Source organism: Lagopus leucura, unplaced genomic scaffold, assembly GCF_019238085.1.
Source record: "Lagopus leucura isolate 7727_CA_CO unplaced genomic scaffold, USGS_WTPT01 Super-Scaffold_100159, whole genome shotgun sequence".
Classification (NCBI taxonomy): domain Eukaryota; kingdom Metazoa; phylum Chordata; class Aves; order Galliformes; family Phasianidae; genus Lagopus; species Lagopus leucura.
Genome location: NW_024962335.1, coordinates 26,133,116 through 26,149,140, shown reverse-complemented (window position 1 = coordinate 26,149,140; position 16,025 = coordinate 26,133,116). Strand labels below are relative to the sequence as shown.

Genomic DNA, 16,025 nt, shown 5'->3' with positions numbered 1-16,025 from the left:
TCTCCTCTCCTCTCCTCTCCTCTCTTCTCCTCTCCTCTCCTCTCCTCTCCTCTCCTCTCTCACCCTCCCTTCCTTCCCCTCCCTTCCCCTCCCCTCACTTCTCTCCTCCCCTCGCTTCTCTTCTCGTATCCTTGAGTCCATTATTTGAAAGTTCTGAAAGAAGAAACAAATTGTAAATTTTAAAACGAAGTTATGCTTTAAAATAAAAAACTTATATTTAAATCTATTGGTGTTCCTGTTATTGGATAATTTATCTTAGTTCCTTAAATTAAAAAAAGTCCTGAATTTTAATGTTGTTTTAGAAATGGAAACCTAAATCTACATATATTTTGGTTGTGTTGAGAAAAGTGTTCATGGAACCATTTCACTGAGTTCCGTTACTGCAAAAAACATTTTCTCTTATTCTTTGATTCACCCTTAGGCAGTGTTTCTCAGCTGGTGGCTTGAGACCCCAGGGATATGAAGTCAGAAAAGGCAATTAGATGAGGATAGAAAATTCTAAAATTCCCATTGTACCAGTCTTTGCATTAAATGTTATTTCAAGAACAAAATATTTTTTAATGTCTTGTAACATAAATACATGCATGCAAAGCAGTCATTCAGGCTTGCCACTGTCATCAGCAATATGTAAGATGTATTTTCCACACTTCTTTACAGTACCTGAAACAGAATGATGCAAATGCAAATGTTTTGTTTCAAAACAAGGATAAAACTGTGTTCAAGAGGTGTCTGGATGAGGAGCTGCAAGATATGGTTTTAGTAGCTTGTAGTAGCAGTGGTAATGAGAAGATGGATGGACTAGATGATCTTATAAGTTGTTTACAACCTTGTGATTCTATGATTCTATGATTGTCTTGATTGTGTCAACACAACATGCAGGTAGAATTTGGTAAAGTAATTGTGAAGGAAAAAACATTTTTAAAGAAATTTGTTCAAGAGATTTGCTAGAGTATTATAATGCTACTATATTTTCGTAGCAGTATTGTCTTAAATCTATTTAGTACATCTTTATACATTTCTCATAAACATTTTTTTTTTAGATTGCAGTCAAATATTTTTATATCAGTGTCCAGTCTCAATTTGCAAACCTTGAAAACACTGTAAATCATAGAATTACAGAATAATTTATGTTACAAGGGGCCTATGTGTCCATTTCACCTAGCTCAAGCAAGGACACTCAGCACAGCGTGCTCGGGCCCATGTCCAGATGGCTTTTGAAGATCTCCAAGGAGGAGAATCCACAATCTCTCTAGGCAACCTGTGCCAGTGCTCATTCATCTGCATAGCACAGAAATGCTAGCATTCATGAGAAATCTCCTGTATTCCAGTCTGTGCCCGCTGGCTCTTTTCATGGTGCTGGATACCACTGACAAAAGCCTGGCTCCATCTTCTTTGCGTTCTCCCTTCAGGAACTTATACACATTGCTGAGATAGATCCCTCCCAAGCCAGCTCCTCTCCAGACTGAACAGTCCCAGCTCTCTCAGCCTATCTCCACCTATCCACATAAGAGAGGTGCTTCAGTCCTTTTGATCATCTTGGTGACTCTCCCTTGGGCTATTTCCACTATGGCCCTGTCTCTCTTCTACTGGGGAGTCCAGTACTGCACAGAGGACTCCAGATGAAGCCCTGCCTATACTGATTAAAGTGGAAGGAGCGTCTCTCATTACCCACTGCTGATAATTTGTTTAATGAATCCAAGAATTCTTGATGTCTTCCACTATTCATAGGTTCTTTTCTGCAGCTTTCCAGCTAAGTGCTCCCCAGCATATACTGGTGTCTGGAGTTGTTCTTCCACAAGTGCAAGCCTTTGCACTTCACATGTAAGGGTTTACCTAAAAACATCTCAAAGCACAACTACATTCAATTTAATTGATATACAAAGATTATACATCCTCCATAGCAACCACAGAATCATTGTACTGCATCTGAATCATGGAGTCACTAAATTGCATACCACAAATAATATATCTATGGTAGATGTTACTTTCAAAATGCTTCTCAGAAGAGAATGCACACTTCAAATTTCCATAGCTTAGAGTTTTCATATGTAATGTCTGTAGAATTTATATCTGAAAATGTATTGATAGTTTCCACAATTAGTCCCCACTTAAATGTATGCTGTTCATATGAGATTCATGATATGTGAGATTTATATCACAGTAAGAATTACCTGAATATCAGTGTCCTCATCTGATTTTCAGAAGCCTGAATTTAATTAATCATTATGCTGGGAGTCTTGTTTTACTTCAGCTGTTCTGATTTGTGTTGTACATTGCATTAACCAGAAGACAATTTAGAACAAGAATTATGTTTTCTTAATTTAATTATTTAAATATTTTTTCCAATTGATTGTACCTAAAGGTTCTAGTTTAAGAGTCTCAAATGACTTGATAATGCTCCAGGAAGACCTCATTGTGGCCTTCCAGGCCTTGAAGGGAGCATATCAACAGGAGTGGGAATGTCTGTTTACAAGGGTGGATAGTGTTAGGACAATGGGGAATGGTTTTAAACTGAGACAGAAAAGATTTAGTTTAGATATTAGGAGGCAGTTTTTCACTCAGAGGGTGGTGACACACTGGAACAGGTTGACCAGAGAGGTTGTGGATGCCCCATCCCTAGAGGCATCCAAGGCCAGATGGCCTTGGGCATCTGGGGAGCCCGGTCCAGCAGTTGGTGACCCTGCACACAGCAGGGGCGTTGAAAAGGACCACAATGATCATCGAGTTTCAATCCTCCAGGCCATTCCATGATTCTGTGATTCTATGACCATTATTATCCAGGGAAGATATACTATGCTTTACATGTTCACATTTTTAAATATGTTTGCACTTTATAAATTCATAAATAATAAAGGTATATTTTTAAAACAATTTGTATTTTATGTTTAAATTTTAAAAAATGAAACAATAGTGGATGTTCAGACTTTCAGCTCATTATTTGCTTAGAAGATTTAGACACGTTTGTACAAAAAATCTCAAATGTTTAGCACAACTGATTGTCAGTTAAAGAACTCAAATTTCACAGTCACAGATTTTGTAACCATACATTTGTTATGAGTACTTTTGAAGATCTGTTTGAAGCTCAAACTTAAAATGTGTGAAGTGTCTTTTTCAGTTAACAGTTCATTTTCAGTGATTCAGGTTAACTTTTATTGGAATCTGCTTATGGCCCAAGATTAAAAAAATCTCTTTTTACTACAGCATTTTCTGTAACTGTTTTTTAAAAGAATGTAATGATTTTTAATTGTTATTTTTATAGTAAAAAAAAAAATAAATGTTTTTCCTACCTGAGGATGTTTACCACTTTCCTGTAATAATAAGTAGACCAACTTAGAAATGCCTTTAAACTTTATGGCCTCTTTTTGTACAGTGAAACAAATTATGGCCTTTCTTTACTTAAAGCAAATTTACATGCAATATGTCCAAGAAAAGGTTTTCTTCCTCTTGCATATCTGGTCTTTTGTGATTTGTAGAAGTAAGTCTTAACTATGAACATGAAAACATTAGACCAATCGGGGACAGAACTGCTTTTCAATATTGCAGTAGATAAAGATAGGAAGGAAAATTCTGAACTTTAAAAAATATGAGTACTCACATTAAATCTCTTCAAAAAATAGCACAGAAAAAAAATGGGTGTATCAGTAAGAAATGAAGGAAGTGTTAAATTGCATCCTTATTCTGAATCACCCATACAGACAGACTAATCAAACCTTACACTAGCATGACATTGATAAATATTAACTATAGCATATATCATTTCACTTCTATACTGACATACTAATAATACCAGATCTGAAGTAATAATATCAGCAAGGAAGATTACAAATCAAATAAATGGAATATATACGTAGTATCTGTTATATAGATTTAGTTATATATATATATATTTCTGTGATTCCTATTTTTCATATTGATTTAGTGGATAATTTATAATACATTATCTGCTACATATAAAAGTTCAGTTATGCTTTATTTAATGTGAAGTAATTGCTTCTTGTTAACTCCCCCTGTACTATAACCTTCCCCTTCACTATTGCATATGAATCATGAGGAATATTTTTGTGGACTACTGTCCAAGAACCTAAATTTTATTATTCACTGACAGTAACAGTGTCAGTGTTATGTCCACTATATAATAGCTATTCCTCTGTGAAGGTTATTTCATAAGTGAAATTCATACTTGTATTAGAGGCATAGAGGAAAGGCATTTATTGGAAATGATAATTTTTATGAACTTTTTCCTTAGTCCTTTGTTACAGAAGAAAGGATCTTACCAGTGAAAAAATACCTTGTTTGTTATACAGTCAGTAAAAATTTACTAGATAATTCATTTGAATTATTCTAAATTTCTTTCAAACCTTTAGTTAATGAAAGCATATAAGTATCAACGCAAATGTTCTTTGTAGCAGTTTAATAAGACAATGTTTTACCTTTCTTAAACTAGTTATATGTAATATTGCTGTGGTTTGTTTACTTTTTCTCTTTATTTTCCTTTCTCCCTCCCCCTACCCCCCCCAAAAAATCATGAATTTAAGCACTACATATTATGAGATAGCTTCTCATTTAATTGCAGAATTTTTTCCTATGTATATAACTGGGTACTCATTTGATTAAAAAAAAAATGCTGTACAACATCGTAGCAAAAGTGTATAGAGAAAAACAAGAAATATCTTCATTATTAAACCTACTAAAATTCATAAGGATTTATATAGTGTTTTAAAATATTATGTAAGGTTCTGTTACTGAGTAGAAAAATTCTGCTTTCAAGTTAGTAATCTCTAAAACCATCATTCATAGGTGGTGGAGCTACTGATTATGAATGTTCTTTTATGTATTGGAACTGTATTGTATAGAGATCTTTATTTTCTCTACATAAAGTGATAGTCCTTTCACTCCATATGAAATGTGCATTTATATATGACCCATGAAATAGAAAAACTGTTTAGTCAACAAATTATCAAAGTCCATTGATTTCCACATAAGCTCAGCTCTAGGGTCCACAGTGTTCTTGATAATAATAACATAATAACAGAAGTTTTGATTTGATATACCACAGAAGTATGCACCAGTGCACTAGTCAAACAAGTTTTTTTAGTGGTTAGGCAAAAAAAACAGCTTCAAATGAGCATCAGATGATTGGCTGCAAGTCTACATATAAAAACATATTCAAGCTTAGTAAATAATGTATTTCCTACATCTTACCTGGCCATCACCTCTGACACTACCTTAGAATCATAGAATTAGTCAGCTTGGAAAAGATCTTCAGATCTTAAAGATCTTCAAGTCCAACTTCAACACAACCAAATTTACCCTGACTCTAAAAACCCTCCACTAAATCATGTCCCTGAGCACCACATCCAAACGGTTTTAAAACACGTCCAGGAATGGTGACTCAACCACCTCTCTGGGGAGCCTATTTCACTGATTAATAGCCTATTCTGTAAAAGAGTTTTTCCTGATATCCAACCTAAACTTACCCTGATGTAACTTCAGGCCATTTCCCCTCATCCTGTTGTCCTTATCTTCAGTCTTACTTATCTTCCTCCATCCTGCTCGTATCTGCATCTATGTATTGCAGAGCTTTCTGTTTTTCCTGTTGAATTGTTAGGTATACACATTCTGTTCCATACTTTGATCTCCAGTCTCTGTTTCTGTTTGTTTTACTCACTTTTGAAATCTGTATCACTGATGCCTATATTCACTATATTGTGCTCCCTCACTTCATTATACTCCACGAATAGCTAAGAAAATGCATTAAGCATCATCTAAATATGAAGTTCTACAATTAGTACATACATAATTTTAGTTATTACTGCTCAACTTTTTATCTACAGGCATTAAAATTCAAAATATTGGTAAAAAATAAGAAAAGTGGAACAATTGAAGAAACTATGCTCAGGAAAGGTCAGGACAGTCATGGTGAAACAGGGGAAGTATCTGAAGAGGAAATTACATCAAGTGACGAGGAGACTGATGAAAATGCCCCTCTTAACCCAAAAAGTAAATCCTCAAAAAGAAAATCTGAAGTTAGATCTTCACCTCCACCTCGAAAAAAGGCAAAGGTAAAAACTTATGCAACAGCTGAATTTAGAAAACACATATCTCTCTGTCAGCCTTTCTATGAAAAGAAGAAATACGCTATTTCAAAATACAGACTATATTTAGGCTTATTTAGGCTTTATTATTACTTAGAAAAATATATTTTGAAGGATCTAGAGTTTTCCTGAATACATTCCAAACTGGACCATGTTTTAGTATCCAACTAAAAAAGATCTTCCCTGTGCTCCCATCCTGAATTGCACTTGCATTTTTCACTTTCGAATCTAATGCTTGCCCGTGGTGATCAGTGACACAATAGGCTCAGCTGCTTTGTTAATCCCAAAGTCTTTCTGGAGCTATGCATGAAGGACGTTTAAGGTGGTTCCTGATGATGAAGGACAGTTTTATATCCATTCCATTCTATGGTCTTACAGTCTGTTTTGGAGAGATCCTTTGTTCTTAATTTACAGATTTAATCAATTGTAGACTTCTGGTTGCACTAGTATATTTTAAAGCATTTATAATAGAAAAGTTGTTGCAGCACTTATTATGTAAAGACATAATATTAAATACTACTTCTGAAAGAGTCTCTATGAAAATTAGATGTCATTTTCTTTTTGATTGTCAAATTGAACATTTTGTTAATCGAACAGTAGCTCTCTTAACGTGGAAATCCAGAAATCCATTGATTTCAAACTACTTTCTTCAGCATTTAAAGTAGGCAGGATGCACCCAGTATCTAGACAATTTTGCACATCACACTGTGATTGTATGAATGTATATAGACTGCTCCTCAGGACTCAACATTTTTAGTGAGACACAGTATCTTTTTGTTTCAGTGTCTTTTTTTTCTCTCAGTGATTTGAAGTTCAAGATCTTTAGTTCTTTCTCTTTCCATCTGATAAGAAGGGATACCAAGGCAAAATTCTGAGGAAGGATGGGATAGGTGAAGAAAGACTTCAAATAATACAGTCACACGTATTTATGACATCATGTTACAGACCAGAACATATATCATGTGCATCTGGTTCAATTGCAACAAGAGTTGTCTGGTCGCATTTCACATGCAGAAGAGGTCATTGCTTCTGGGGTCCTGCACTATGGATTGGGAGTATTTATTCTGTGATCCAACCCTACTGTTCTGTTAGGAGGGCAGGAGAACATTCAAATCCACAGCTGAGGTACCCTGGTGACATTGCTGTATTTGACTTCATCACTTCCTTTCACTTTGAGACAGTTCTATTATTTAACTCTATGCCAATAGACTCCCGTTTCTCCTCATGGGACATATCTCCAGAATAAATAATGCACTTAAATTTTGCATAGTTTATGTCAGATGGGAATTTACTTTCAGAAGTTTTAATGGAATGTAAACTTTATTGACACTGTCAGCTCTTTCTGGATACTAGCCTGATTAGCTCATACCTCTGTGTTAAGTTAAATGAAGAGGTCATACAGTACCTCAGTTTAAGAGATAATAGGCTGGTAAAATTTCCGCTCACTTTCACTGTACACAAGCATTTGCTTTTGCTTGCTTTGGTAATAGAACAAGACTAAATAAAGACTGACCAGAGAAATTTCAATCTTAATTAAGAACAGAGTTTATCATCAGAGCAGTTAATGGAGGAGTATATCTTTGACTGATTTGTTTGACATGTTGAAATATTCTCCTGTTATCTATTTCTTGTAGTTGAGTTTGAGTTGTCAGTGTGCACAATACCTTCTACTCTTTTTTATTTCTCAAAGTACTTCCTACCAGTATATCTTTTCTGTAATTTTATGTACTTAAGTTGGACATATATTTAACGTGAGTAATGTTAAGAGCCATGAAAAATGACTTTAGTTTGTATACCTGTCTGAAAAGCAGGGAAATATTAAAGCTGTCCAATATTGTGCCAGGAAGCACTGGAAGTATCCCTGCACCCCTCCCACATCTACTGCGATTATCACAAAGACAATAACCTTAACTGTCTTTGACTGGATCAACTCTTACTATCACAAATCATATGTTAAGGTCAAATACATGTTACATGCGATACATTTTCCCACACTTTATATGTCTTATTTGTTAAATTCTTCTGAATTTTTAATAATGTAATATGTACTGTGATTTTTTGTGTTCTTACGTTATTTTATTCTCTGATTATTAGATGAAGAAAATGAAGATTGCCATTGAGTTGTCGGACCTTGTGATTTATACCAAATCTGAGAAGTTTGTAAGCTTTGAGCATTCAATAACTCATCAGAAGTGTTATGAAAACAATTCAATTGGAGAGGTTAAAGCACAAAAATTTGTAAAACATGCAGGTATTTCCTTTTAATTTAAACAGAAAAATTACAGTGGTGTTATGTTTCATTTCTTAGGCATTGGGAGAGTTAAAAAGCTTTACAGAATTTCTGTTGTCCAATTTTACTTGGCTGTTTCTGTAGTACTGTTTTAGAAATAACTCATTTTCACTGCATTTTTATATTTCATTTGGTTTTGTGAGCCAATTTGAAATTCAGCATTATTCTAATTTCATGCAACTTCACAAGAACAAATATTAATGTGGTATACAAAATGTATGAATACCTTTTGGTTCATTTTTTCCTACATGAAATGATTTGAAAGTTACATGAAAATGTAAGGAACAGATCTTTTTTCTGTACACAATCTGTAGCTCCCAGTGGAGTTGAGCATCAGTACCTCTGACTGCAGATGAGAGAATCCACATGAAATGAACAAACTCATAGAAGACAGTCTGTTCTTTGGACCACATCTTTCATATGGGCCAAGTGGATTACTGAAAACACAGTCAATGCTAGGTTATCTCCATTTGGTGCAGCCAGAACAACATAGTCTCTGCTGTTTTAACTCCAGCTGCCTGACAACAGCCTTCAGGGAGTATTAAGAGCAGAGATCACTGACCATGAGAATGAAGTCTGCCACAGCCCATTCATTCAGGTCCAGCCCAGCTGCCATCCACTCTTGGCAGAGATGATTCAATGGTTGGTTAGGTGAATGGTGCTGAACATCATTAAAGCAAGTAGTCTTTTGCCAGCTGTCTGTACTAAAAGTCCTCTCTGGTCTGTCTAGCATCCTAGTAGTTCAACTAAAATAAGGGGAAAGAAGTTGAATGGAAAGGATCAGAATGATGATCCTGGAAGTTTAAAGCTTTCTTTTTAATCACTTAACTGGAATAGCAAAGATAGATGTAATTCTAGATTTTCCATGTCTGTGTAGTTTATGCCCTTATGGGAGATAACAATGCTAGGAGTAAGAAAATCAACTGACTTGAATAATTAAAATCTTCTGAAGAAGGCAAAGAAGATAATAAAGCTTGTTTTAGAAATGTACTACTCACAGGTCTTGAGATGATTCATTTGACTTTTCTAAAACTCAAAGCAGAAATCAAGCTTAAGTTATTTGAAGATAGGATAGATGTGTTTCCACTAGAATAATTGAAGAATGAACGGGGCTTTTTAGCCAATTTCTTGTTTTGTGCCTTTCCTATTTTACAGGGAAAATGAGAGGTTTAGTGTAAAAACTGTCTACTTAGTAAATAAACAGGTACAGAAGATTTCCCTGAAGTAATGATTTTGGTTATTGAACCTTCAGAAAGTCTGCATACTAGAAAAAATATTATCAAAGACCATTTTAAGATTTAAAAATACGATTTTTATCATATTTCAAACGGTCACATTTAGTAAAGTAACATGCATAGAAATTGTCTTAAAATCTTATTATTTATTTAAATGTCTATTTTTTTTTAAATGTGCCTTACTAAGGTTTTATGATTCTGTTTTTCAGCTAATCAGTTTGTTTCGCATACTTCACGTTTCATTACAAGAATCTACCCAAAAGGAACAAGAGCAGATTCTTCAAATTATAATCCTCAAGAGTTCTGGAATGTGGGTTGCCAAATGGGTATGTATGTTTACTGACTGTTGCATTCAAAATTTCAGAGATTATAGAGATACAGAATTTCTACCTTTTTGTGAGCTACAAGTTTCATAATTTCCTTCAGTGGCATAATTTTGTATTATCTAAACTTCTCATACAGTCTACATATTCAGGTAATTTTTATATCCCAGAATCTTGGAATTCTGATAAGGAAGAACTAAAAGGAATATTATTGTAAATTATTTACTAATTAATTACAATTGAGTCATAGCTAATTACAAAAATAAATTTTTGCTAAATAGCTATAGGCATATCCCAAACATCTCAAATTATTATAGTTCACTAATTCCTTTGAACTATTGTGGTGTTTTTTTTCCCCTATTAGAAACTGAGGAAAAAAGAAGAATTAAGGACAAGATATTATTAAACTTTGAACCTTATTTTGTATTATTCCCAACTCTACAACGACACAAAAGCGTGATTTAATCTTCTGAAACATTGCAGCAAAAGTGTATATATAGAACTTTCCACAGCTAAAACATAACTTTCTTCTCTTTCTTTGTACAACTTCCTTTTTTAATTAATAATTCTGTTATATTTCTCGGTGTCTGTCTGTACGGAGAGTCTAAACAATAATTTATATTTTATTGCCTGCCTGTTTTGGCTGAAATTATTTATGTTAACTAAGTTACCTCAGGTTTAGAGTTAAAAGCGAGCATACTACGCATTAAACAGTGTACTTTCAGAAACAAAAATTTTGCAATTTTCCTTTCAAGAAAATTAAAATAGCTTACATCCTTTTGCATTCTGTGTTATTCAAACCCTATGATCTCCATGGTTATTTGTCTGCTGTGCTGAGGCATCACTAGAGCATCTTTATAGCAGAAAGTGGGAAAGGTAGCTTTTTTTATCTTCTTTATTCTTGTTATCTTTCCTCTATTTATCTCTCTCTTAATAAATAATATAATATAATGTAATGTAATGTAATATATTTTCCTTTTCTACTGGAGCCTAACATTCCCTGTAGCTACTCTGTACTTAGCAAGAGAATAGAAGCAGCTGCCTGTTTAACTAAATGTGGGCATTGTAGGAATGCAATTGCTTTTGTATTTTGCTGAAGTTGTCCTATAGCACTGAATTACAAGAGAGGATGGAAAAGTATGTAAATGTGATTTAGGAATCAGCACTGCAATTAAATCATCATCTGAGGATCAGTTTGATTTTCAGTGGCTGTGTGTGACTGGGGTGGCGCTGATGCAGGAGATGTGTGCACAACAATTAATGTTGTTGTCAAGAATTCCTGGATTATGATAGCTACTGCAAAGATGCAGTCAAATACCCCTGATCCTCTGGATGCTGAGTCACAGCTGCTGCTGTCTACAGTGACTTAATACAAGCAAAGCAGATTTAGTGTCTTTCTTTTCAGTGTATTTCAAAGCAAGTTAGCACCCTGAGCAATGCAATAACAGTAACCTTGGTTTCTCTTCAGTTCAAGTTAGTTTTTAATTTGAAAGTGTTAAAGATAAGCATGACTTTACTCTCAGTAGGCTTTGAAAAATCTCTTAGCCTGTAAGCACTTTCCACTTCTTAATGGCTTCAGGCACAATCTTGCTTCATCATTTTATTCTTCAGTTTAAAAGCAATATTTTGCATCTGGATATGTATTCTATCATTTATTCTGACTATATCATAATCAGCTGACGGAGACTGTGGAGTGAGTAGGGCAGTTTGCCATAAACTTCATAGTTTCAAGAAGTGAAAGAGACGGTCTCACTTTCTTACATTACAGTTCACACTCATACTGTGAAATATATGATTTTCACTTTGCCTTTAAGGTCAGGAACTTATGTGAAAAAGGCTTCCCATCGCTGTGGCCCTGACCACAAGCAGTGGAGGACTGCCCCAGGCCTGAATTTGTTAATGTTTGCCAGCCCTCTACCCAAACTACACAGTACTATCAGGATGTAATGTGGGAAGCAGTGACTAGGGAGGCTGTGTGAAATTTCCCACTCAGTATTGGCTGTTCAGTGAAACAACTGAAATGCACTCAGATCCCCTCACAATTCTCTCATTACAAATTCTGCTTCACATCCTCACTATTGTATTGAGGTATAGTTTTACAGCTACTGTGGGAGTAAAAAATTACTAGCCAGTATAAATTTTGTGTCTGTGTTTTCATAAATATTTTTTATGGTGCATATTTGATACTGGGTTAGGTTTTTGCTGGAAGTATCTCAACATTACCATGCCATTTGAAATTCGTTTGATGATATTCTGCCTTGATTGGTTAATCCTCATTTAACTTGGTGCTGTGCTATTGTGGGATTATTTACTTGAGGTTGTGCTCTCTCCATATTGTCTGCATTGCTATTAAGAACCAGTATGCTTGTTTCATGCTTAGAGGAAGAACTAGGCAGAAGTCCTTAGTTTTAAAGGGCTTATCACACAGCAGTTTACTTGTTTTATTTCTAGCCTTTACATTTCCATAATGATCTATTTAAAGAATATATCCATTTTTCACGTCTCAAAGAGGGCTTAAATACTTATTAATGACTACATTAATTTGGAGTATACTTAAATGCAAAATCATTTTGAGGATTCATTAAACATAAGATTTTTGCTTTGGGCCCCTTCTTGGAAGAATTAAAAATATGCAGGAAATGGTTAGATCTGCCCTCTTGGTCACAGCGCTTGCATCTTCATTTAAAGGAATGCTTTTCTCATGGGAATAGGCTGATTACAAATAAGTCTTCTCATGAATTATTTCCAAGCAATGCCAGACCAAGTCTTGATTCCCTAATCTGTTTCAGATAACTGTTTGGCTGAAGTAAGACTGCATTCCAAAATGTAGCTCTCAAAACTCCACTCAGTGAACCTTCTACTGATGCTTTTTCTCTGATTTAACTCACATTTCTTGATTTCTTCATTTATCCTGTTTTCAAAAATCCCACATATTCCCTCTGCTCCTTACCACTGCAGTCTACATTCCATGTGCAGATATGTTCCCTATAGTCCCTGGGATTTTCAGATTTATCGTATGTCACCTGTTCCTCTTCCTCAGCTCCTTTATCCCATCCCCACTCCTGAATGGTTGCCCTTCTACCTTATCTTTAAGTTCTACTAACTGTTCTTGATGCACAGATAAATATATTAGGTTCATTATATGTAGTTCAAATCTACATATAATACTACTTGCCAGGACTCTCTCTGCATCTTATAAATGATGACAGCTGAGTAATTCTTTCATTTCCCCTATTGATGGGCCCAAAACATTGCTCTCTCCTGTACCTTGCCAGCAATTTTCTCTCTGAACTGTTTGGGACATTAACTTGGAAGATGCCACTAAACCAGGATAAAATCCAGCAAGCCCAAGATTTGCTGAGGCTGAAGATAAGAATTCTGTATTTGTGCAAACCTAATTTTCAGAGGAAGGCAAGTTAAAAATGACAGTGAAAAGAGTTCCCATAAAAGCATTCTTCCATGTTACTCTGGACTCAGTGCCCATTCTCTGAAAACTGGGTCTCATAAGAACAGGGTAGGTTTTGTGAACAAAGAGGTCTTAGGGAGAAAAATACCTACAATAACATTTTATGGTTTGGAAAAATTAGTATTCCTTTTGCATGCAACTGCAGTGTAGCACTGGAAAGAACTGGTTTGGCATATCTTTATCTCCTTTTTATTTACCAAATAAAATGGAAAGTAAAGATTTATGAATGGAAAGAAAATTCAGGATAGTTATTGAAATAAACAGATATGAATTGTTTTAGGAAGGGTGAGGAAAACAGAGCAAAAAAACCCAAACACACACACACAAAAACCCAACCCAAACAAACAATAAGAAATTCTCAGTTAAAAATAAAGAGAGAAATAATTAAATATCCTTTTGAATACATCCCTTATATACGGTAGAAAACATTTTCTCATATATCACAACAATCCACAGGTCTGACCAAGTCATCATCAGTTACATGAGATAGCCAGGGTATGGCAGATTCAGGATTTTGTTTTAGAAGAGCTACCATAGACCATATGTTTTCTGAAGAAGTCATAAAAATGTATACACTACTGTGAAGGAACCACTACTTGCATAATGGAACTTTTTAATTGAAAATTTTGTTTTGGCTTTTGAAACTGAAATGCAGCCTTGCAATTTTATCATATCTGTTGTGTGGCTAAATTTTGTGTGGAACAGTATGACAAAATACAATGCATGAAAAGTGGAAAAAAACTCTCCAAGCAGTTCTGAATTTTAACTCTAATGCTACCTAGGGAAAAGAAAATCAGTTATGTAGATCTTGTACCTCATTTGCTGAGCAGGAACTGATCATCAGTGTGGGCTAGATAGGACTGTAAATAACTGAAAACTTAAAGGTGAAGCAGATCTTGGAAAACCTCCTAAGGAAAACACAAGACACAGGCTCACTAATTTACTTTTCAGTTTTCAATTTTTGCATATTTGCAGCAAAAATATGTTTTCTTTTCTCTGTGGACGAATAGCAAAACTAGAGAGAACAGAATTGATTTTTTTTTTTTTTTTTCCTAAGATCAATTTACCATGTTATGTTTGATATTGGGAAGTTTAGATATTCCCACAATCTTAATGAATGCTCTGTATTTCTGAATAAGTGATGAAGTGTCAAATTTAGTGAAGGTATTTCTAAAGTAATGTAATAGAATTTAAGGGAAAACACAAGTTCCCCCAATTAAAAGATGGTGGAATATCAATTTTTCTTTTAATCATACACATAGTTTGTTTTACAGTATGATAATTTTATATTCTTGTTTATGATTTCTACTGGATTTTTTTTCTAACAGAGAAAGTGTGTTTTCTATTAGGTCTTTTCTAACTGCTAACAGTATGTCTAAAACAAACTGAGAATATGCATTGCATCATACATTATAGATAGACTTAACTATAATCAGTGTCTATGAGATGAGGGAGACAGATACATCACAGAATTTCATCTGTGATTATTTGACATCTATGAGGGCTGCTCCAAAAATAATACCTCCTATTTTATTATGTTGGTCCATGTCAGAGGTGAATATATGGCAGTAGAGATCGAGCCTTCCTGCCAATAATCCACTGCATTTTTCTGCCACGTGACAGATGGAAGCAGAGGAGCATGTGTCAAAATGGCATCTGACATAAAGTTGCAGATGAAACAAATGTGTGGAACTGAATTCCTACATGCAGAAAAAATGGAGCTCATTGACATTCATTGATGCTTGCTGAACTTATATGGAGACCAAACAGTGGATGTGAGCAAAGTGAGGTGGTGGGTGGTGCATTTCAGCAGTGGCAACAGTGATATGAAAGGCAAGCCACTTTCCAGACAGCCATGCAGATTTTTATGAGAGCGGCATGCAGGCCCTTGTTCATCACTGGTGAAAATGCATAGCTTATAGTGATGACAGTACTGAAAAACAGTGCTTCTTAGCTGAGAATTTGCTTTGTCAAATAGTGTTATTTTGATCTTTGTGTCTGTTGTAGTTTCCATTACTTTTGGAGTGACTTCTGTAGAAACCAGCCACGTAACAGAAACTCAGATGTATTTGCAGAATGATTAGAGATTTTATACCAAGATTGAAAGAGGTCTTCTCAAAACCAGGCTGTAAATCTGGTATATCATTACATCTCATGACAAAAACACACTCAGGCTGTTCTGCGCAGGTGTTCTTTTGGTCTGGAGCTCATTCTGTATTTGGGCTTGCTGTGGCCTTACCTCACAGTCATGGACAGTATGCTATAAGGAAGACAGGAAAGATTTCCTGCTAGCTCACAACACAAATAATGCCTTGAAAGAATGAGTGAAGAAAGCATAAAAAAGCATCTTTTCATTGCCCACTCAATTTTACTTGAGCTTTCAAGGACAGGAGTAGTTGTCATAGTTCAGCTTCTGTCTCACAAAAAGGATATATCCATATTATTACCTTTTTACTGATTTGCTTTTAACAGTCCAAAAATTCATCTTTAGGAACTAAATCTTGCATAAATGACTTAAATCCTACTCAATTGTGTTGTACATTCTGAAAAGGTAATATTATGATGCCAAAAAAAAAGAAGCTTATATTATTAACAAAGTCATGTTGTTGAAAAAAA

At 34.9% G+C, this 16,025-nt stretch overlaps 1 protein-coding gene across 1 annotated transcript in view; it reads left to right on the top strand.

Annotated features, from left to right (window-relative positions):
* PLCZ1 (phospholipase C zeta 1) overlaps positions 1-16,025 on the top strand; it is a 45,723-nt gene that overhangs the window by 16,619 nt on the left and 13,079 nt on the right. Inside the window, exons 7-9 of the mRNA XM_042890394.1 lie at positions 5,835-6,062; positions 8,190-8,346; positions 9,830-9,946. Coding sequence (XP_042746328.1) covers positions 5,835-6,062; positions 8,190-8,346; positions 9,830-9,946 — 502 coding nt within the window. The remainder of the gene's footprint in view (positions 1-5,834; positions 6,063-8,189; positions 8,347-9,829; positions 9,947-16,025) is intronic.